Genomic DNA, 22,650 nt, shown 5'->3' with positions numbered 1-22,650 from the left:
GCGTGATCCTGGACAACACCCTGTCGTTCTCCACTAACATCAAGGCGGTGACCCGATCCTGTAGGTTCATGCTCTACAACATTTGCAGAGTACGACCCTGCCTCACACAGGAAGCGGCGCAGGTCCTAATCCAGGCACTTGTCATCTCCCGTCTGGATTACTGCAACTCGCTGTTGGCTGGGCTCCCTGCCTGTGCCATTAAACCCCTACAACTCATCCAGAACGGCGCAGCCCGTCTGGTGTTCAACCTTCCCAAGTTCTCTCACGTCACCCCGCTCCTCCGCTCTCTCCACTGGCTTCCAGTTGAAGCTCGCATCCGCTACAAGACCATGGTGATTGCCTACGGAGCTGTGAAGGGAACGGCACCTCCATACCTTCAGGCTCTGATCAGGCCCTACACCCAAACAAGGGCACTGCGTTCATCCACCTCTGGCCTGCTGGCCCCCCTACCTCTGAGGAAGCACAGTTCCCGCTCAGCCCAGTCAAAACTGTTCGCTGCTCTGGCACCCCAATGGTGGAACAAGCTCCCTCACAACGCCAGGACAGCGGAGTCAATCACCACCTTCCGGAGACTCCTGAAACCCCACCTCTTTAAGGAATACCTAGGATAGGATAAAGTAATCCTTCTAACCCCCCCCCCCCCCCTTAAAAGATTTAGATGCACTATTGTAAAGTGGTTGTTCCACTGGATATCATAAGGTGAATGCACCAATTTGTAAGTCGCTCTGGATAAGAGCGTCTGCTAAATGACTTAAATGTAATGTAAATGTAATGTCCTGTCCAAACTACAATAACAAATAACCCCTTTACTGGTCAGGACGTGACAGTGATCCAGATTATGGATTTAAGAGAACTTGATTCATCGGCATACATTTAAGCAGTGGATTTCCAAACCCTATAGTAATAATAATGATAAAATACAGATTAACCTGATTATTGTTTGATATGATTTTAAGAGATAATTTTGATGGCCATAACAAATAAATATAGTGGACATCCTTGTTTAACTCCTCTGGACAATTCAATACTTTCTGAGAAGTAACCATTATTTACTATTTTACATCTGTGGTCGCTATATATAACTATAATCCATTGTACAAGAGATTCTCCTAAATTAAAATATCAAATTAAAATGTATATATAAATTCTACTTTAACTGTATCAAAAGCCCTTTCGAAGTCTCTTATGAAGACCTGGATTCTTTGATGTTTCATAGTTATCTACTCTTACAATTTATTGCCGTATGTTATCTCCAATGTATTATCCATTTAAAAGCTTGTCTGATAAGGATTAATAATATCCGGTAAAACCTTTTTAACTCTTAACCGGCCTTGTAAGTGTTAACCTGTTTAAAAGTCTTACCCACATCGGACACGGAGAGCAAGTCATCCGGAACAGCGGAGGCTTTCCTGAATGACTCTGTTGTTTTCCTCGAAGCGAGCAAAAAAGGCATTTAGCTTGTTTGGGATTTCTGAGTCACTGGGCAACTCACAGCTGGGATTCCCTTTGTAATCCGTTATCATCTGCAAGCCCTGCCACATTCGATAAGCGTCGGACCCGTAGTAATAGGATTCCACTTGTCTCCTACATTGTCCTTTTTCATGTTTGAAGGCTAATCGGAGGTCATAGCAGGAATTCTTGTATGCCTTGATGTCCATGTCCCATTCCTTGTAAGCAGTATCTCTCTAACCTTTAACCCCAAACCTAAAGGGAGGGTGAAAAAATGTCTATGGCGGCGGCTCTGGTTCCGGGTGTAGTACCCCCACCGCCCACTGATCCTCCCACTTCTGTTTGTCCGGAGGAACCAGACCATGGATCATCTTCGGAGGCTTTGGACCGCCAACCGCCGCCGAAGACTCTGGGCTGCAGACCACCGCTGAAGACTCTGGGCTGCAGACCACCGCTGAAGACTCTGGGCTGCAGACCACCGCTGAAGACTCTGGGCTGCAGACCACCGCTGAAGGCCAAGTGCTCACAGCAGGCACTGGCTGTACCGGGTTATGGCTGCGCACTGGGGGGCGAGTGCGGGAAGCAGGAACAGGATGTACTGGACTGGGCAGGCGCACTGGAGGCCTGGTGCATGGGGCTGGCTTAGGAGGCGCCAGACTAATAACACGCACCTCAGGGCAAGTGCGGGGAGCAGGAACAGGAAGTACTGGACTGGGCAGGCGCACTAGAGGCCTGATGCGTGAAGCTGGCTTTGGAGGCGCCAGACTAGTAACACGCACCTCAGGGCTAATGCGGGGAGCAGGAAAAGGACGTACTAATGGCCGAGTGCTCACAGCAGGCACTGGCTGTACCGGGTTATGGCTGCGCACTGAAAGGAGAGTGCGAGGTGCAGGTACAGGACTTACTGGACTATGGAGGCGCACTAGAGGCCTGATGCATGGGGCTGGCTTTGGATGCGCCAGACTAGTAACATGCACCTCAGGGCTAGTGTGGGGAGCAGGAACAGGACGTACTGGATTATGGAGGCGTACCGGAGAGAGAGTGCAAGAGGCAGGCACATGCTCACCACAATAAGCACGGGGAGTTGGCTCAGGGCTCACCCCTGGCCCAGCCAAACTACCCGTGTGCCCCCCCAAAAAAATGTTTGGGGCTGCCTCTCGTTCTTCCCCGGTAGGCTCCGATATCTTTCAATAACTTGCCCCCAAGTCCAGTTTCTCCTCTCCATCCATTCCATGTATCACCAGGTGTCCATCTCTGCCTGGGCACGCCGCTTAAACCAGTCATGGTGGGTAGTTCTGTAACGCGGGTCGTACAAAGGGGACCAAGGCGCGGCGTGTGAAGTGCTCATATTTAACTTTTAATGAAACACTAACAAAATAACAAAAACGACCATCAACAGTTCTGTCAGGTGAACATACAGGAAACAACTACCCACAAACAACAGGAAAAAACACCCTTACTAAATATGACCTCCAATTAGAGGCAACGAGGAACAGCTGCCTCCAATTGAAGGTCAACCCAATAAACCCCAACCTAGATATAGACAAACTAGAAATACAACATAGAAATAGAGAACATAGAACAAACACAAAACACCCCCTGTCACGCCCTGACCACTCTACCATAGAAAATAACAACTTATATTGGTCAGGACGTGAAACTTTCGGAGGAGACTCTCAAACAAAGCTTATCAATCTTATTCTCGAGTGACTGGACATTTGCACATTAAAATGGAGGGTGCCAGTTGATTTTCTCTTTATCTCAGTCTCACCGGGACACCAGCCCTTCTTCCACGTCTACGCCTGCGGCACTTTGGTGGCTCAAACAAAGGAATAGCTGGTGTAAACAAGGGAACAGCCGAGTCGGATTTGAAGTCAAATTCGAGGTTAGTAACTGTCGTTCTGATGTCCAAAAGTGCTTGGCGGTCATATGGGATAATAGTATTCATTTTCTGTACAAAATCAGCAAAGACAAACAGTAAATAGCAAAGTCGAGTTGGAGCTTGTAAGATGTTGAATTTCTCAGTCGGCGCCATTTTTGTGTTGTTCTGAGCTGGTGTACCTACCATAAGGTAGCTGGGTTAGGGACTGAATGTGGCATCTGACTTTCACTTTGTCTGTCTTATTGATGATGCTGTTTGGAATGTTGGTAAACCAAACTGTACCAGTGTTTGGGTGTTGACATGCTCCACTTAAATATTAAGGGTTGGATTATAAATAAACAAAATGTACATTCTTCGAAAAAATTTGTTATCTAGAACCAAAAAGGGTTATTCAGCTGTTCCTGTAATATTGCCTGTGTGTAGCTGGTGTAGAGGAGTCAGGCGCAGGATAGCAGATATGAGTAATAAACGTAATTTACTCAAATATTTACAAAGACAACGCAATAATTAGAGCCCACAATAACGGACCGTATTACAAACAATCACTCACAAACAAACATGGGGGAGGGTTAAATAATGAACAAGTAATTGGGGATATGAAACCAGGTGTGTAAGACAAAGACAAAACAAATGAAAAGAGGATCGGCGATGGCTTTAAGGCTGGTGACATCGAACGCCGCCCGAACAAGGAGAGGGACCGACTTCGGCGGAAGTCGTGACAGTCCCCATAGGAAAACCCTTTGAATAACCTCTTTTGGTTCCAGGTACAACCCTTTTAGATTTAATCTAGAACCCTTTCCACAGAAGGTTCTACATGGAACCCGAAATAGTTCTATCTGGAACCAAAAATGGAACCCTTTTGGAACTCTTTTCTAAGAGTGTAATTTTATTGAACATAACACCAAGAAGTAGGGAATTCATGAAACATTCTCTCAATAAATTAATTAACAGGAAAGTGCCCCAGACAAAGTTTCGGGAATACACATTGGTGTCACAGACATCACTGTCACCACTAGAGTCACTGTGACAGACTTTACCAAGACAGACACTTTGGTGCGTGATCGTAAAGTAGTATCACCAGATAATATCCTTAGTGAGCAGGTGTCACAGTCACAAACACCTTCTCAGGGCAGATTCTCAGTACTCCAGGGTTAGTGCCATCGGAGTTAAGACAGGGAGAGAAGTAGGGGAACAGTCTCTCTGTGAACCTCTGTTTGAACATATAGATGAGTGACATGTCACTGGAGTCATAGAAGGACAGCTCTCCTTTCTCATAGTCCAACTTGACCCTGACGTTCTGGGGTTTCCTACTGAGGACCAAAGGGGTACCCAGGGGGGCGGTTCTGGCGCTATACTCCTCCCCGTTCCACAGCCCCATCGCCCAGATCCCACCCTCTGGGCTGACCATCACATTGCCCTTCCTGGCCACACCCTCTTTGGCCACTCCCAGGGTCCAGGCCTTCTTAGGCCCCACCTCCACCTCCCAGCTGTGAATGTCTGAGTAGAAGCCTTCAGAGCCCAGCACGCTCACTGAGCTGTCGAAACGCTCCACGTTATCAGGCACAGGCTGGGACGATCGTCTGTCGCTCACCTCCAGGAGTACCTCAGAGATCAGTAGATCAGGGTGGGCTGAATTCACATCCAGGGTCACAGGGGCTGGGACAGAGGGAGTGGCTACGTTAGTTGGACACCAGCTCAGATACATGGATGTTAGTTTACTGTATTTCTGGCTGTATGAACAGAACATGAGTCAGCAGTTTGTCATTCAGGAATCAGAACATTCATCAGTTTTTTTTCTTTGTCAGTAGCAGACTAGCTCAGAAAGCTGACATTTTATTGTTACTTCAGTCGTGATTCATGGCTATGAATGACTGACACTGGAGCCTGGATATTGTACTATAATGTTTAGTAACTGATCATTTTGCCGCGTCATTGAAGCAAGTCAATGACCTCAAAGACGTGGACTGTTGCTTATAAAACTTTGTACTCACTGTATTGCACCATCTCTTGCATCTTCTTCCACACCTTGAACCTCAGGTTTCCCAAGTGTTGGGCCACGTCTATCAGTGCCCCCGATACAGGCTCTGGATCCTGCAATGTATACTTGGCCCTGAAATGACAGACAGTACAGACATTGTATGATAATAGTGTTGGTGACTGATCAGATACTTGACTATTGATGATTATTCTAATGTTGCATACCTGTCTTTCAAGTCCTTGTACATCTGAAACAAGAACACATGTGGACCTCAGTACAGAATAATATCTTTGTTTGAGAAAGCCTCAGTACAGAATAATATATTTGATTGAACAGTTGTGACATGCAAAATAAAGTGTGACCTGTAGAAACGAGATGTTGTCTGTATTCATCTTGGTCTGTATGTCTGAGATCCTCCCGGAGAGTGAGGCCATGTTGCTGGCAAGACGGGTGATCCTCTCGGTCAGTAACCCTGTCTTCATCCCTTCCTCCTGTTTCAAAGCTGCCAGTCTGGCGGCTTCCTCATCTCTCAGGAACTGGTGGAGGTTCGCAAACTCACTCTTGATCTGTCCTGCTGTGGTTTGGGCCTGGGTCTGGAAGATGGAACGGTACAGTAAGATATATATTACATAGATACATGTCTATGTAATATCTTTGTAGTAGGCCTATCTTTGTAATATTGTGTCATTTAGCTAGCGACATACCTTGATGTATTGGGCTGCACGCTTTCTTGAGGCTCTCGCTTGCTTTATGTCCAGTTCCAGTTTCTCAGGAAGGTTGTAGAGCAATGAAGTGATTTCCCTCTGGGTTGATAATGGAAGTGGGGATAGTGGTAGAGAGGTAGGGAGGGGTAACAGTAGAAAAAGGATGGATTCGAAGTAAAAATACTTTAGACTTTTCTCAGCTATTCTGTACAGGTACTTTTATCTAATACCAAATGCAACTCGGTTAGCAAGAGGAAAAGACTGCAAGTAGATCTGTATTCCAGCTATAGCACAGTACCTTACGCCATTGCGCTTCCTCCTTCACTGGCTGGTGTTTATGCTTGGCATGCTGCTCGGTCTCCACACACACAGCACAGACAAGTTCCTCACATTCCTCACAGAAAAACCTGAGCTTCTTATTATGTCTGGCGCACACCACAAGACCCACTGCTCTCCCCCCACTCCCCTTCTTCTCTGCTCTCTGCAGGTAGGCCTCCACTATGTTCCTCAGTTTCATATTGGACATGGCGGGCTGGATATTGTCTATGGAATTCCTTCCCCTGCAGACTGGGCACTCACGCTGCTTTTGTTGAATCCATGTTGGTGTTTCCAGGCAGCTGCGGCAGAAGCTGTGTTGACATTTCAGACTCACTGGGTCCTGGAAGAACTCAAAGCAGATAGGACAGCTGAGATTTTCCTCCATAGCTGCTGTAGGTCCCTGCTGGGTCATCCTCTTCCTCAGATACAGTTAGGAAAAGGCCATACTCTTCAGAATACAGTATGAAATAGCCACTGTCATTACAGCCGTGTCCTTTATCCCTTTCTATTCCTCTTCACCAACCCACTACAGGGAAGTTAGGTTTATAATGCTATCTAATACCATTTAGGCCCTACCTGTGATCAAAGTTTATCCTGCTTATCCGGTTCATTCCAGGACAGAGGTCATGTAAGATAGCAATTAAATAATTCCTTTGGCACATGTTGTTGTATCTCAAGTACTGTTAATATCTCAGCCTTTCAACAACAAAAACCCAACAAACAGCCAAGCTGTCATATATAAAAGATACAAAGTACACCGCAGTTTAGATGCAGTCTTGTAGGAACGTTTGATGAAAATAAGGTTTTAGGACTTATTATGTTATGAGACGTATCAAAATAATATCTGATTGGCACTGATTTGACACTGATGTGCTAACAGTCTGAGCCATAATTACCAGTCTGACACATTGTCAAATCAACGTAAAAAAACTCATACTCCAAGAGGTGACTCTGGTCTGTTGTGATTGGCTATAAATTACATGAATTTTGAGAGTAGAAGCAGTTAAAGAATTTCATCAACCCAGCTCCATCTGAACTGCAACCTGACATAACAGGCCCCGTCAGGCTCAAAGTAGCTTCACATGTTAGCAGACCCTCAGCTGGTGACTATTACATATACTGCATATACTGAGCAAAAATACAAACACAATGTGCAACAATTTCAAAATGTTTACAGAGTTACAGTTCATATAAGGAAATCAGTCAATTGAAATAAATTAATTAGGCCCTAATCTATGGATTTCACATGACTGGACAGGGGTGCAGCCATGGGTGGGCCTAGGATGGCAGCTTATCGTAGAGAAATGGATGTTCAATTCTCCGGCAACAGCTCTGGTGGACATTCCTGCAGTCAGCATGCCAATTGCACACTCCCTCAACTTGAGACTTCTGTGGCATTGTGTTGTGTGACAAAACTGCACATTTTCGAGAGACCTTTTATTGTCCCCAGCACAAGGTGCACCTGTGTAATGATCATGCTGTTTAATCAGCTTCTTGATATGCCACTCCTGTCAGGTGGATGGATTATCTTGTCAAAGAAGAAATGCTCACTTACAGGGATGTAAACAAATTTCTGCACAAAATTTGAGTGAAATATGCCTATTGTGCGTTATGGAACATTTCTGCGACCTTTTATTTCAGCTCATGAAACATGGGACCAACACTTTACATGTTACGTTTCTATTTTCTTCCACTGTAATATATTGTATGCCATTTAGCAGACGCTTTTATCCAAAGCGACTTCAGTCATGCTTGCATACTCTTTACATACGGGTTGGCTCACAGAGATACCAACTGACTCTGACATTGTCCATAGTGTATCAACAATACCAAGGTGCCATAACATTACTTCAAAAAGTACAAATAGATCTGAATAGAACTTTGTGTAGCTGACATTGTTGTGAAAGCTATCAAACGGGGCTGGTAAAAGACTGCTATATGGTTGCTGTATTGTAGTCAATCACAAGGGATGATGACTACAAAATAAAGGAAAGTGTCTTAATAGGGCATTGGGCCACCAGAAGCCAGAACCGCTTCAACGCACCTTGGCATTGATTCTACAAGTTTCTGGAACTCTATTGGAGGGATGCGACACCATTCTTCCATGAGAAATTCAATAATTTGGTGTTTTGTTGACGGTGGTGAAAAATGCTGTCTCAGGCACCGCTCTAGACTCTCCCATAAGTGTTCAATTGGGTTGAGATCCGGTGACTGTGACGTCCATTGCATATGTTTTACATCATTTTCATACTCATCAAACTACACAGTGACCACTCGTGCCTTGTGGATGGGGGCATTGTCATCCTATGGGGGGCATAGTCATGGTAGCCAAAATAATGGCCTGCTCAACATTTTTATACATTACCCTAAGTATGATTGGATGTTAATTGCTCAATTAACTCAGGGACCACACTTGTGTGGAAGCACCTGCTTTCAATATTCTTTGTATCCCTCATTTAAGTTTCCATTATTTTGGCAGTTACCTGTATTTAAGAGGCTATTAAGTTAATATTGATTACTTGGCAGATGAAATCCCATGCTACTTTTTAGGGTACAGCTCTAGGCAGACAAGCGAGCATCAAATCAAATAAACTTTTTTACAAAATACTGTCTAGTCACATTCCTTTTAAATAGGATACCTAAAAGTTTCTGATGCAATCTATCACAGGCTCTTTCTTCCTCTCTGTCTTCCAACTACTCTTTTTCTTTATCTCTCAACCAAAATTATTATTTTCCCTTCTCTGCCACTGATACCTAATTGTACCCAAATGTTCCATTCCACCCCTGAGTAATTTCTCTGTCCCCAACTGCTCCAGATACAAAGGCTTTCGTCAAACGTTGTCTGGTGATTCCACTGGAATGGTAACTTTAATTTCTCTTTGGTAGTATTAGGGATCTATTAGGGTGAGGTTCATCATTTGTCTTCAGATCATTTGGCGTAACTAGTTCCAACTGAGATACTTATAGAATCCTGTTTTGGGACACAGGAGAATGGAGTAGGCATTAAGCTGACAATATCTTGATACAGTGGACGATCAGACAGACACATTGATGAGTCTAGGCCTGAGAGGACTCCTATTGGAGACCACAGGGTATGTTCTGGCCTCGTTTAAAGTCTAAAAAAGATCACGCAACTCTCTCAACTAAGTGTGAATTCTGCAATGTGACACAGATCAAGGCCTCATTATTCCCCCCTACCCATCCGCTCTCGTCTACTCTCCCTCTCTTTCCTTTGTTCTTTCCCTGCGTTCCCCATCACAGGAGTCCTATTCCCTAATACCAGCCCTCAGTAGTGAACAAGGCTGCACTTCTGTAAGGGGACTGAAATAGTGAAGCCTGTGGTTCATCATAATTGATGGAGGTGGCTGCAATAGGACTGAGGTCTTATATAAATCCGACATCCTGTTGAGTGAGAGACTGAGCGAGGACCTGTGAAACACGAAATGACTGACTAGGTGTTGGGATTTGAGATAAAAATGTTCATATGAGGTGACAGTATAGCACTTTTATTTGAGGGTATTTTCATATATATATGATTTACTGTTTAGAAATGAACGCTTTATATATCTATTCTCCCCCCCCCCCCCAATGTAAAAACGACTAAAATGTAAATTGTAGATGTCATAGGTTTTTGGACACATTTCACTCAGTGTATTAAAGTAGTCAAAAGTCCCATATTCCTTGCACACAATGACTACATCAATCGTGTGACTCTACAAACTTGTTGGATGCATTTACAGCTTGATTTGGTTGTGTTTCAGATTATGTTTTGTCCAATATTAAGTGAATGGGGAATAATGTATTGTTATTTTGGAGTCACTTTTATCGTAAGAATAGAAGATGTTTGAACACCTTTACATGAATGTGGATGTGACCATGATAATCATGAATGAATCATGAATGATGATGAGTAACAAAGTTACAGACGGACAAAGACCCCCCCCCCCAACACTCCCCCATTATTGTTCATGGTGAGAGGTTAGCAGGCCTTTTTGTAGCCTCTAACATTCTCACTCATCCTTATTCATGAATCATTCGTGATTTTTCTTAATCATTGCATTATCTGGATTTATTTAGAGATGTTCAGAAACATCTTATCTACTCACATCGAAAGAACATTACTCCAGTCGTCATTCACCATTCAGTTCCTATTGGAACCCAACACACAACCAAAAGAAATTGCAAATGCATTCAACGAGTTTGTAGAGTCACACGCTTGATGTAGTCGTTGCAGGCTAGGAATATGGGACCAAATACTACTTTGACTGCTTTTTTCGTACACTATAAGTGAAATTTGTCCATATACTTATGACATCTTCAAATGGGGGGACTAGATCTATAAAGTGCTTTCATTTCTAAATGGTAAATCAGATATGTACTGTATGAAAATACCCTCAAATAAAGTGACATTCTGTACTGTCACCTCATATAAAACATATACATGCAACAGCATGTGTTCACATACATACTGTTGGATTTTAGCTTGAAATATACTTATTCATGTTGCCATAGTAGAACTTATTGGTTACTTTACATGTATAATGAATGTATATGTTGGGGTCAATGGAGGGCGGATAATAACTACGTGTATGGAAAGTAACTGAGTGAAACAATGGGGGAGGCAGGACATACTTGTTATTGTTCAATCTCATGGATCCTATGGAGGGAGGCAAAGGGCAGCAGTCTGGTTTCAGTGACTGATAAAGTAGGACAGCCGTGGATTAGGGAGGAGCGAGGAATTCAGTCAGATGAAGTGAGAAGGAACAGTCCTATCCCAAACATATTTCCACACCCACGAAGGTTCTAGTCTGAGGCAGAGCCATGACTACACCAGTAAGAGGAAACCAATTAAGTTCCTGACTTAGCAACAGACACGTACTGGCTGTCTAGATGGGCAAGGAGTTGACTCCGCCTAGTAGGAGGGTATAAATATATGTGCTTGTGTAAACATGTCTTTGCACCTGTTTGACCCAGTGGGTGAAAAAACATACTTTTTCCTAGTCATCCGTTTGAGTTTTTACTCTGTTTAGAACCTAACAATCCGTAGGGGAGTGTATCTCTCTCGCTCGCTCTCTCTGATATCGGGATGTCAGCAGTACTGGCTGAGGAGTGACGTAAAGCCCAACCTGGTACAGCCTAATACTTGTTGTGTGATGGCCTCCAATGCAGTAGTCCCAGCACCTGATATTGTCACACCATAAGCTCCAACTCCTTAATCAACACCTGTCAACGTAGAAACAATCAATCTAAAATACACTTAGCAGCACTGCTAGAAAGTTAAGCTACAATCAGCAACGTGTGTGTGTGTGTGTGTGTGTGTGTGTGTGTGTGTGTGTGTGTGTGTGTGTGTGTGTGTGTGTGTGTGTGTGTGTGTGTGTGTGTGTGTGTGTGTGTGTGTGTGTGCAGTTGTGAAAGTGTGTGCCTCTGTTTTAGCTGACGTGTGGGTCTGGGGGAAAATGGTGAAAAATGGAGTGGAGAATGATGGAGTGGAGCTTTCTTCCATACAGTGGGCAGAAGACAGAAACATTGTTCATGTGGGAGAGATGGGGAACAGTGAATAGATCTCCTGGCCACACTGGGCAGTCTCAGTACTGAAGCACCAAGAGGGAGAACTAATGAAGAGTTTTAGGAGGAGAACTACTACTGTATGTGGTCTTTCAAAGTTTTGCTCTGTTTCTCCTCTGAATCATTGACGTATGTCTGCCCTTGACAAGCTAACACATGCTGTTTAGGGGGTATCTACTGAGCTGCTCATGTCATGTCCCCCACTCATATTTTGAAGCCATAACTGCTTAGTTGAGTTCATTTGCAGTTATGTATTGGCACAACCAGCTGTCTTCAAAGCAATTTATTTAAATTACATCTATTACTTTTGTGTTGATGCTTTGAATCCCCTCGGTTTCAGAGTTTAATGTAACTGGTTATTGTTCATAAGTTTCCACTGCTGGAGCAATAATGAGAATCAGAGTCCGATATGTTCTTCTGGAATGCTTTGTACTTTATGTTAGGTGATGGGAGAGGCTACATGAATGACTGGATGAATACATTGTAAATACATTGTAAATCTGGTGCTTTATTTACTCATGGGATGCATTACTGTAAAATATTCCACTGAGACACTGGGTTTGGGGTGTCACTGCACAATTAGACTGCTACCAATCTCAGTTCCTGACCCTGTTCTTTGAAGGACTGCAGCCAACCAACCAGTAGAACACACTTATCTCCGAGGGCCAACTGATACACAACCCCTCTTGTCAGATATCCCCACTAGCGATTCATCACTAAGCAACCCCACCAACCAAATGCTGTGTACACTGTGCTTTTCCCATCATACTGAACCCATTCCAACACACACACACACACACACACACACACACACACACACACACACACACACACACACACACACACACACACACACACACACACACACACACAAAGCAATAAAGAATAGTATGATAATAATACATCTGAATCCAATTGGATCCAGACCCAAATCCCTGGCCCTTTGCCACTGTGCTGTGGACATGCACAGCCAGCATTTCAATAGAATGTTAGCCCAATATATAATATTGAATACTTTCAGCAGCCCAGTAAGAGAACTGGCATTAAGTGAAAGGCTTGTTTTCTTTCTCCGCCTGTGAATCCAGCTAGAAGTTTATTAACATGTTGAAATGAATTGTGGCCATGGGTGAGAGGCTGGGCAGGACACTCACTAATAGATGGACATTTCCAATGTCTGGGGGAAAGGGGAGAAAAACAATGGCGAGAATTTCAATTGCAGCTCACGCCCGAAACCGCAAACCCCCGGATCTTATGAACAGTGTCCATGAATAATTCACAGTGAAATATTAGGTCATATTTTATTGAAAAGCTTTAAGTTTAGCCAAGACTGGGCTATGTATCATCCACAGTTGCCAGGGTTGAGAGCCATGAAGTGGAGCAGAACTGGCCACTGGAAACAAAGTGTAATAAAGCTTTGATGCATGGCTGTTGCTCTACCAGTTGTTGGTTTGGATACAGTACAGTTCATAGAAGGATCAGTTCCCACGTTACACAGTTAGAAAGCTTCAGATAAACAATATGTGTCTGTAGCAGTAAGAAACAGGTGTTTGACATGATAAGAAGTATCTCTCCATGGCCTGGGGTGGTCTAGCGGCTCAGTTGTTGAACGTCGCCGATAGAAATGCCATGAATAGAGCCGACATGATATCATGTTCCACGTGTCGGAGAGGCAAGTTTGTTCTATCTGAACGTTCCAAAATGTTGTGTCCTGCTGAATGCGCTCCTGGCGTTTAGTGTAAAGAGGCATGCTTTCTATTGGCGCTTTAGCACACATTTTTAAAAACCACTTGAATGATTGTGATTGCTGCCTAAATATACACAACCAAAATGTGATTATTTTTCATGAAATGGCCATAAATAAACTGCGGTATAATTTTCGAAAGGGCTGAACTCACCTTTCTGGTAAAAATAGTTTCAATTGCTGAGGTGTGTGTGTGTGTGTGTACTCACTTTTGAGGACACAAGCTCAAGTACATTGTACAAATATTATGAAAATATAAAAAAAGTGGGCAATAGGGCTTGAAATTACAAATCGAATTATAACTAAGATTTCACCTTTCTCATGACTGTATAGTACATATGATCATACTTAGCGACAGTACACTATAGGTACCATTTCATAGAACTTGCGACAGATACTTTTCTCCTAAACATCCACTGAGCGGCGCAAAGACACCATTCAAAATGTCTGCAGACTCGTTACAACTTCAGCTTTAAGCACACAGGGATTTCATCCATCTGTGACCAAGAGAAAATGGTCTTGTTTCAATTCTATGAAATCATTTTGTATTTTTTCATGTTGATCTCGAAATCCGGCTGAGAATATCACAGCAAGATGAAACCACAACTGTTGGATTCGCTAGACTGTCGCCTTTCATATGCCGTTTCCTTAGGCTGAGCTCCTGCTTAATGCCAGCCAAAAATAGAGCCCTCAGAGTGACGGTGATAAGTGTAGCCTGGCAAAAGTAAACCAGCACAGGACACAGAAATATCTTTGGGGTTGTTTATTCTGAAAACTATCCCTGGTAATGGAAACGGAATCCATTGGAAAGTTAGTTTAATCCTTTTAAATAGACTACAATAATAAGGAATTACTTTAATGTCTCAGCTAACCTGCTTACTGAATAAGCTTGAATTACCAGAAACAAAAGTGCAATGAGTCAAACTCTGGACCTTCTTCTTTATCCGTGAATCCAATCACTAAACAAAGTGTATCTAGCCAAAGTGCATAGAAAAATGGTAGAGGCCCATTTCTGTAAAACAAGAAAACAAAACAAACCTCAAACTAAATTAGCCTTCGTAGTAGTTCACAATAACCTTGTTAAAATTACATTCTTGCATGAAATGAAAGAATACATCTCGTCTTTAAACAAATAAATGATTACAACACTGTCCATGTGCTACTACAGATGCACACGTTGGACAGGTCAACATCACGTTCTCCCCTCTAGCATTAGGAAAACAATAAACACCATGAATGTCATTATCACAGCAATGATAATAGTTTCCCTCAAAACTGAAGATTACTATAAATAAATATTCAATTTGAATTGTAATTCTCACTTTAGATATCTTGTTAAACTCCAACGTGGTCCGAGAGTAACTGGATGTAACTAGCAGTAGTTAGCCACCAACACCCAATTACAAATCTGCAAACATCAACAGTAAACGAATACAGCTAGGTGCTTTTACCATCTGACTACATAAGGATAGAAACAGAGAGAGAGAATAAATATCCCACATGAAAAAATACTATAGAATACTATAGCAATTATTATAGAATGCTGTAGTAAACTGTTGTATACTATAGAATATTATACTACACACTGTAGTATCCCTCGATCACGTGTGGACTCCCGAGTGGCGCAGCGGTCTAACGCACTGCATCTCAGTGCAAGAGGCGTCACTACATTCCCTGGTTTATTCCAGGCTGTATCACATCCGGCCTTGATTGGGAGTCCCATAGGGCGGCGCACAATTGGCCCAGCGTCGTCCGGGTTTGGCTGGGGTAGGCCGTTAATGTAAATAAGAATTTGTTCCTAACTGACTTGCTTAGTTAAGTAAAGTTTAAATAAAAAATTAAATAGTACCTACTATAGATTGCTGTAGAATACTATAATAAATACTTAATGATTATCTGCAAAAAAAACTATATAGTAAATACTACACTAATTAATTTGCATATATCCTGCCCATTCCCCTCCCCCATATCCCAATTTGTGCCACCCATAAGTTAGAAACCTACATGCCAAGTATATACCATATTGTGTTCCATTCATGTTATAGAAAAGAGCTGAGTGCTGAACTACAGTATCTGTTCAGACTCCAGTCCTACATATGTACCTACATGTTATGGGACATTTGCTCTTTTAGTATTTCTCTAGTAGGTTTACTGAAGGAGAAACCCTAAAGCAAAACCACTATATTACAGTCTGCAAAAACAGTGCTTCAAGACTTCTGTGGGAGTATAACCTAGGTTAAAGTTAAAGTAAATAAATTCATGGATAAGAAACTTGAGTTCTGTAATTTTTTATATTGATTGATTTTAGCCTTGAAGTGTTTCAGAATGGTTGAGACTGGTACTTATTGAACCTCTGTATTGAACTGCCGGTAAACAGCTGCTGTCTAACAGCAGGAATACTGTAGTTGTCCATTTGGAAGATGAGGTAGAATAAAGTTCAGGGGATTTACACTTACTCTGGACTGCATGAGTTGATATGCATAGTACAGAATCACATTCTCTCCCACATGAAAAAATACTGTAGTATACTATGGTATGAAAACTACAGTATTCGTTTTAGTGTTTTGCAGACAGTATTGTAGTATTTACTGTAGTATACTGTATTATTTACAGTTAACTATTGTATAAATAGCATATACAATAGTAATTCATGTAGTATATTTGTTTATTGTAATATAGTGTAGTATTTACTGTAGTGGTTTTGCAGACATTACCGTAGTATTTACTATAGTGTTTTTGTTTGTTATCTTTGACATAGAAGTGGAGACTTTCTCCTTGAGGAATCCTACTGGAGAAACACACAAAGAGCAACTTTTCCATAACCTGTAGGACTGTGGTCTGCCTTGGGCTTCAGGGCTTCCGTACACTCTTCCGTACACTTTTCTAGCAACATGTGTCATGGTCTTTAGCACATGCACATGCATTAATGAATGTGTCTGCCTGAAAACATGACTATGCCATCCATTTATCAATTGGACACTTGTACAGGGACCTTCAGAATCTGTCAGGAGAAAAGCAAGATGGAGAAAGAGTGAGGAAGAGGAGGAGAGCGTGGATGTTAGAGAAATAAATAGAGACAGAAAAAGAGAGAGGGAGTGAAGAGAGATTGTTATAAAGATTGTAGAAATGTTAAAAATAATGTAGGAGACTAACACAATAGATATGGTAGGAGAAAATTCAAAGAAAAACCAACCGGATTTTTTTGTTGTTGAGAGCCCATGCTCTTCCATTAGAACGTATAGGGAAAAAATGTAATCCAGCTCCCAGTATGCAATTCCTATGGCTTCCACTGGATGTCAGTAGTCTTTGTTCAAGGTTTCAGGCTTGTTTCTTCCCAAACGAGGAAGAATTATGAGTTTTAGTACTGGGATACAGACTTGGAAATCAGTCTGTCCAAGCGCGACGAAGAGGACGTGTATCTGCTAATATCGTTTTCCTATTGAACATACTTCTTTCCGTATGAAATATTATAGTTTAATTACATTTTAGGGTACCTGAGGATTAAATAGAAACGTATTTTGGATTGTTTTAACAAAGTTAAGCGGTAGCTTTTTGGATTCCTTTCTCTGCATGTTGAATGAGTGGATTACTCAAATCGAAGGCGCCAACTAAATGGACTTTTTGCGGTTTAAAAAATAAGGAATTTATCTAACAAAATGACACTACATGTTGTAGCTGGGACCCTTTGGATGACAAATCAGAGGAAGATTTTCAAAAAGTATGTGAATATTTACTCGTTATTTGTGAATTTATGAAACCTGTGCTGGTGGAAAAATATTTTGATGTGGGGCGCCGTCCTCAAACAATCGTATGTCATGCTTTCGCTGTAAAGCCTATTGTAAATCGGACAGTGCAGTTAGATTAACAAGAATTTAAGATTTTAACTGATATAAGACACTTGTATGTTCCTAAATGTTTAATATCCATAATCTTTATGATAATTTATCGCGCCAGCGGGACGCCTATCCCAGAGAGGTTTTTAATGTCTCTTAGCTGCTTTTGCCACCCCTCTCTGTTCGATGTCTGAAAATCTGGGCTTTACACAGAACAGTCTGCTTTGAGCGTACAGAAATGGGTGCAGTTATCCTAGGGCCTGAAGGCAGATTGTGTGAACAGTTTCAACACACTCAATCTGATTGGCAGTGAATAAATCCTACAGCAAACCCTTTAATCCAGGTATTTACTGTTTCTATTCCCTCCCTACCTACCTCCCCTCCAATTAAAGCTCCACCACCATATTTAACAGTAGGCATGGGATTCTTATCTGCTTATGCATTCTCATTTCAACACCAAACCAACCACTTGTGTGCATGGCTAAAGACCTAATTTTCATGTCATCCAACAAACGTAAACGGCATTGGCACTTGGATCGAAACCGGTGCTATGGTCCGATTACATAAACATAGAGCTCTTTAACCATGAACACCAGTGGTGAACTGAGAATGCATAAGTAGATAAGAACCCCATACCTACTGTAAAATATGGTGGTGTTATGGGTAGGGTTGCACATTTTGGGGAATATTCAGAGGGGGAAACTTTCCGTGGGATATAACGGGAATAAATGGGAATTAACGGAAATATATGCAAATTAATATTAATACCATTTAAATATAGATGTTTTTTTCACTGGGTATATTTACCATATCATATGGAGACAGAAACATAAACATTTTACCTTATCATAAGTATACATACTTGCAAATGATTAAATGCTTCTAATAGAAGGAAAAAAACGATTTAGTTACGAATTGAACTTTAATTAAATGAGTTGACTCTTCACATGGGATGATTTCACTGAACAACAAAATAAATATTGAATGATCCCCAATGATCCATCGCATCTCCCAAAAATGTTTTCTACATACGTCTGTAAAATGGTAGTCTAGAAACTAAAGCTTTGGTTGTCTTCCTCTCAGGCTTCCATGTCTTCTCCCTGGACCTCCTCAAAGTCCACCTTTTGAACATTAGACTCTGAGGCCTCATCTTCACTGTCACTTTCCAACCTTGTTGGGGATGGCTCGTTGTCAGGCTCAAAAAGCCTCAAATTTGCCCGGATGGCCACCAATCTTTCAACCCTTGTGTTGGTCAGCCTGTTGCGCGCTTTGGTGTGTGTGTTCTCAAACAAGGATCAGTTGCGCGCTGAGGCAGCTGATGTTGGTGGGATTTGGAAGATGATGGAGGCAACAGGGGAAAGAGCCTCAGATCCACAAAGTCCCTTCCACCAGGTCTCTGATGAAATTTGTTGATATATCTCCATCCCAAAGCCCTTGCTTGAACGTGTACTCATCCAGGTCAAGGTGGCGAGACACAGTAGTGATGACACCATAGGCCTTGTTGATCTCTGCACCAGACAGGTGTGCTCTTGCCAGCGTACTTGGGGTCCAACATGTAATCTGTGGCGTGTATGGGCTTCAGGCAGAAGTCTTAACGCTTTTTGATGTATTTCAGAACTGCAGTTTCCTCTGCTTGGAGCAACAGTGAAGTGGGCAGGGCAGTATGGATTTCTTCTCTTACATCTGCAAGCGGAGTCTGAACATCAGACAGGATGGCATTGTCTCCCTCAATCCGTGCAATGGCTACTGCTATAGGTTTCAGGTTGCTCACTACTCTCTCCCAAAATACATCATCCAGGAGGATCCTCTTGATGGGGCTGTCCATATCGGCAGACTGTGATATGGCCATTTCTTGGAGAGACTCCTTCCCCTCCAGGAGACTGTTTAACATGATTACAAACTGGGTGTTGCTGGGCAGCTTCAACGTGGTGCTCTTATTCTTCTCACTTTGCTTGGTGAGATGGATTGCTGCTATGACTTAATGACCCTTCACATACCTAACCATTTCCTTGGCTCTCTTGTAGAGTGTATCAATTGTTTTCAGTGCCATGATGTCCTTGAGGAGCAGATTCAAAGCATGAGCAGCCAGCCAATGGGTGTGATGTGAGGGTAGGACTCCTCCACTTTAGATCAAGCAGCCTTCATGTTCGCAGCATTGTCCCTCACCAGTGCAAATACCTTCTGTGGTCCAAGGTCATTGACTGCCTTCAGCTCATCTGCAATGTAGAGACTGGTGTGTCTGTTGTCCCTTGTGCCTGTGTTCTTAATAGAATACTGGTTGAGGGGTGGAGATGATGTAGTTAGTTATTCCTTGCCCACGAACATTCGACCACCCATCAGAGATGCTTGCAATACAGTCTGCGTCCTCTATGATTTGCGTGACCTTCACCAGAACTCTGTTGAACTCTGCATCCAGCAAATGAGTAGATAAAGCATGTCTGGATGGAGGGGTGTATGCTGGGCGAAGAACATTCAGAAATCTCTTCCAATACACAATGCTTGTGAGCATCAGAAGTGAACCAGTTGCATACACAGCTTGAGCAAGACATTCATCAGCATTTCTCTGACTACGTTCCTCCATTGAGTCAACAAAAACTTCTGATTCCAGGAGGACCATGAGCTGTTGCTATTGATAAGGTGTCTGATTCATCATTTTCACCTCGAATAGAAGTAGAGGGACTTTTGTCAGAAGTTGCTTGTTGTGAGCGCTGAGGGAACTTTATGCACTTGGCCAGATGATTCTGCATCTTTGTTGCATTCTTCAAATATGATTTGGCACAGTATTTGCAAATGTACACAGCTTTTCCTTCTACATTAGCTGCAGTGAAATGTCTCCACACATCAGATAGTGCCCGTGGCATTTTCCTGTAAAGATTAGAAAGAAATGAATAAAAAAAGAACTCCTTTGTAAGATAAATGTTTTAAAATGAAACATGTATGGAAACAGGTGAATTAACACCCCTCGGTTAGAAGGCTCAAGCAAGCTAAAACCCATATGGTAGCAAAAACTAACTAGCAGAAATTGTTAACCTCTATGGGCTAGGTGGGACGCTTGCGTCCCACCTACTCAACAGCCAGTGTAATCCCGTGGCGCGATATTCAAATACCTTAGAAATGCTATTACTTCAATTTCTCAAACATATGACTATTTTACACCATTTTAAAGACAAGACTCTCGTTACTCTAACCACACTGTCCGATTTCAAAAAGGCTTTACAACGAAAGCAAAACATTAGATTATGTCAGCAGAGTACCCAGCCAGAAATAATCAGACACCCATTTTTCAAGCTAGCATATAATGTCACATAAACCCAAACCACAGCTAAATGCAGCACTAACCTTTGATCTTCATCAGATGACACCCCTAGGACATTATGTTATACAATACATGCATGTTTTGTTCAATCAAGTTCATATTTATATCAAAAACCAGCTTTTTACATTAGCATGTGACTAGCATTCCCACCGAACACTTCCGGTGAATTTACTAAATTACTCACGATAAACGTTCACAAAAAACATAACAATTATTTTAAGAATTATAGATACAGAACTCCTCTATGCACTCGCTATGTCTGATTTTAAAATAGCTTTTCGGTGAAAGCACATTTTGCAATATTCTCAGTAGATAGCCCGGCATCACAGGGCTAGCTATTTAGACACCCAGCAAGTTTAGCACTCACCAAAGTCAGATTTACTATAAGAAAAATGTTATTACCTTTGCTGTTCTTCGTCAGAATGCACTCCCAGGACTTCTACTTCAATAACAAATGTTGGTTTGGTCCCAAATAATCCATAGTTATATCCAAATAGCGGCGTTTTGTTAGTGCGTTCAAGACACTATCCGAATGGTAAAGAAGGGTGACGAGCACAACGCATTTCGTGACAAAACATTTCTAAATATTCCATTACCGTACTTCGAAGCATGTCAACCGCTGTTTAAAATCAATTTTTATGCCATTTTTCTTGTAAAAAAGCAATAATATTCCGACCTGGAGTGGTGATTTTCGTTCAAAGAGAGAGAAAATAAAAACATCTCTTGCCCTCGTGCACGAGCCCCAGTCTGATGGTCCTCTGACAGGCCACTATCCAAACGCGCTAATGTGTTTCAGCCAGGGGCTGCCTTGATATCATTCAGCTTTTTCCCGGGTTCTGAGAGCCTATGGGAGCCGTAGGAAGTGTCACGTTACAGCAAAGATCCTAAATGTTCAATAAACAGAGGCAAGAAGCCCAAGGAATGGTCAGAGAGGGTACTTCCTGTTTGGAATCTTCTCAGGTTTTTGCCTGCCATATGAGTTCTGTTATACTCACAGACACCATTCAAACAGTTTTAGAAACTGTAGGGTGTTTTCTATCCAAAGCTAATAATTATATGCATATTCTAGTTTCTGGGCAGGAGTAGTAACCAGATTAAATCGGGTACGTTTTTTATCCAGCCGTGCAAATACTGCCCCCTATCCCCAACAGGTTAACAAATCAGAAATTATTTAAACACACTTTGCTGTAGGCTACTATTTACTAGTTAACAAAAAATCATATCATATGAAATATATTCACCCCACACAGTATTGTAATCAAATCTTACCAGAATGCATGTAGTCCTTGGCTCAGTTAGTGTAGTAGTGTGGGCTCAATAGCATCTCATTAATGTGCAAGATCTTGAGAATCAGCTGTACATGAGATGGAAGAGTGCACTGCACATGTAATGGAAGAATTCACTGTGCGTGCAGAGGGTTGCAATTCCATAAAATTGGGGATAGTTTAACCAACATATGCCACAAGATCTATCATTTCCTTGTGTATCCCACAAAAAAGGTTCACTGTTTATAAGCTAACTTTTTTGATGAATTTAATCAAAATTCCCAAAATTCCCAGGCTTAACATCCCATGGAAAGTTTCAGAAAAAAATCCAGACATTTACCGGAAAGTTTCCAACCCTTTGCAACCCTAGTTATGGGTCTGTTTTGCTTCCACTGGTCCTGGGGGACCTTTGTGTAAGTTACCTGTACATTCCCAAGAAGTTAGAGGACCATGTCCAGACCTTTTTTAGGACATTCTCAGGACTTTAATTGTACTCGTCCGTAGGACATTGAGTGATGCTCTCAAGGGAACGTTCTCTGGGGGCCCTTTGTGTAGTTCCCTGTAAGTTCCCAGGACGTCACTGAGGACCATGTCAGGAG

At 42.2% G+C, this 22,650-nt stretch overlaps 1 protein-coding gene and 1 non-coding gene across 2 annotated transcripts; one reads left to right on the top strand and one right to left on the bottom strand.

The window, feature by feature from the left end:
* Positions 1-2,785: 2,785 nt before the first annotated feature.
* On the bottom strand, positions 2,786-6,885 carry LOC106605363 (nuclear factor 7, brain). Its single transcript, XM_014200896.3, has 6 exons — positions 6,312-6,885; positions 6,014-6,112; positions 5,672-5,902; positions 5,534-5,556; positions 5,323-5,441; positions 2,786-4,987 (listed from the first exon to the last, which is right to left on the bottom strand). The coding sequence occupies exons 1-6, from the start codon at positions 6,741-6,743 to the stop codon at positions 4,422-4,424; spliced, it is 1,470 nt and encodes a 489-aa protein (XP_014056371.1). The 5' UTR covers positions 6,744-6,885; the 3' UTR covers positions 2,786-4,421.
* An 8,867-nt stretch (positions 6,886-15,752) lies between these two features.
* LOC123726803 (U7 small nuclear RNA) lies at positions 15,753-15,805 on the top strand. Its single transcript, XR_006758951.1, has one exon. It is a non-coding gene; the product is annotated as a U7 small nuclear RNA (small nuclear RNA).
* Positions 15,806-22,650: the final 6,845 nt, after the last annotated feature.

Source organism: Salmo salar, chromosome 01 (genome assembly GCF_965601325.2).
Source record: "Salmo salar chromosome 01, fSalSal1, whole genome shotgun sequence".
Lineage (NCBI taxonomy): Eukaryota > Metazoa > Chordata > Actinopteri > Salmoniformes > Salmonidae > Salmo > Salmo salar.
The sequence above is the reverse complement of the archived record's forward strand: the minus strand, read 5'-3'. Positions and strand labels throughout refer to the sequence as shown.

Bases quoted from the DNA above. Each gene is read 5' to 3' on its own strand.
- LOC106605363 (XM_014200896.3), bottom strand. From the start codon at position 6,743: ATGACCCAGCAGGGACCTACAGCAGCTATGGAGGAAAATCTCAGCTGT. The intron at 5,442-5,533 runs GTATGCAACATT...CTGTCATTTCAG, and splicing joins TACAAGGACTTGAAAGACAG to GGCCAAGTATACATTGCAGG. The intron at 4,988-5,322 runs GTGAGTACAAAG...CCTCTGTCCCAG, and splicing joins GCAAGAGATGGTGCAATACA to CCCCTGTGACCCTGGATGTG.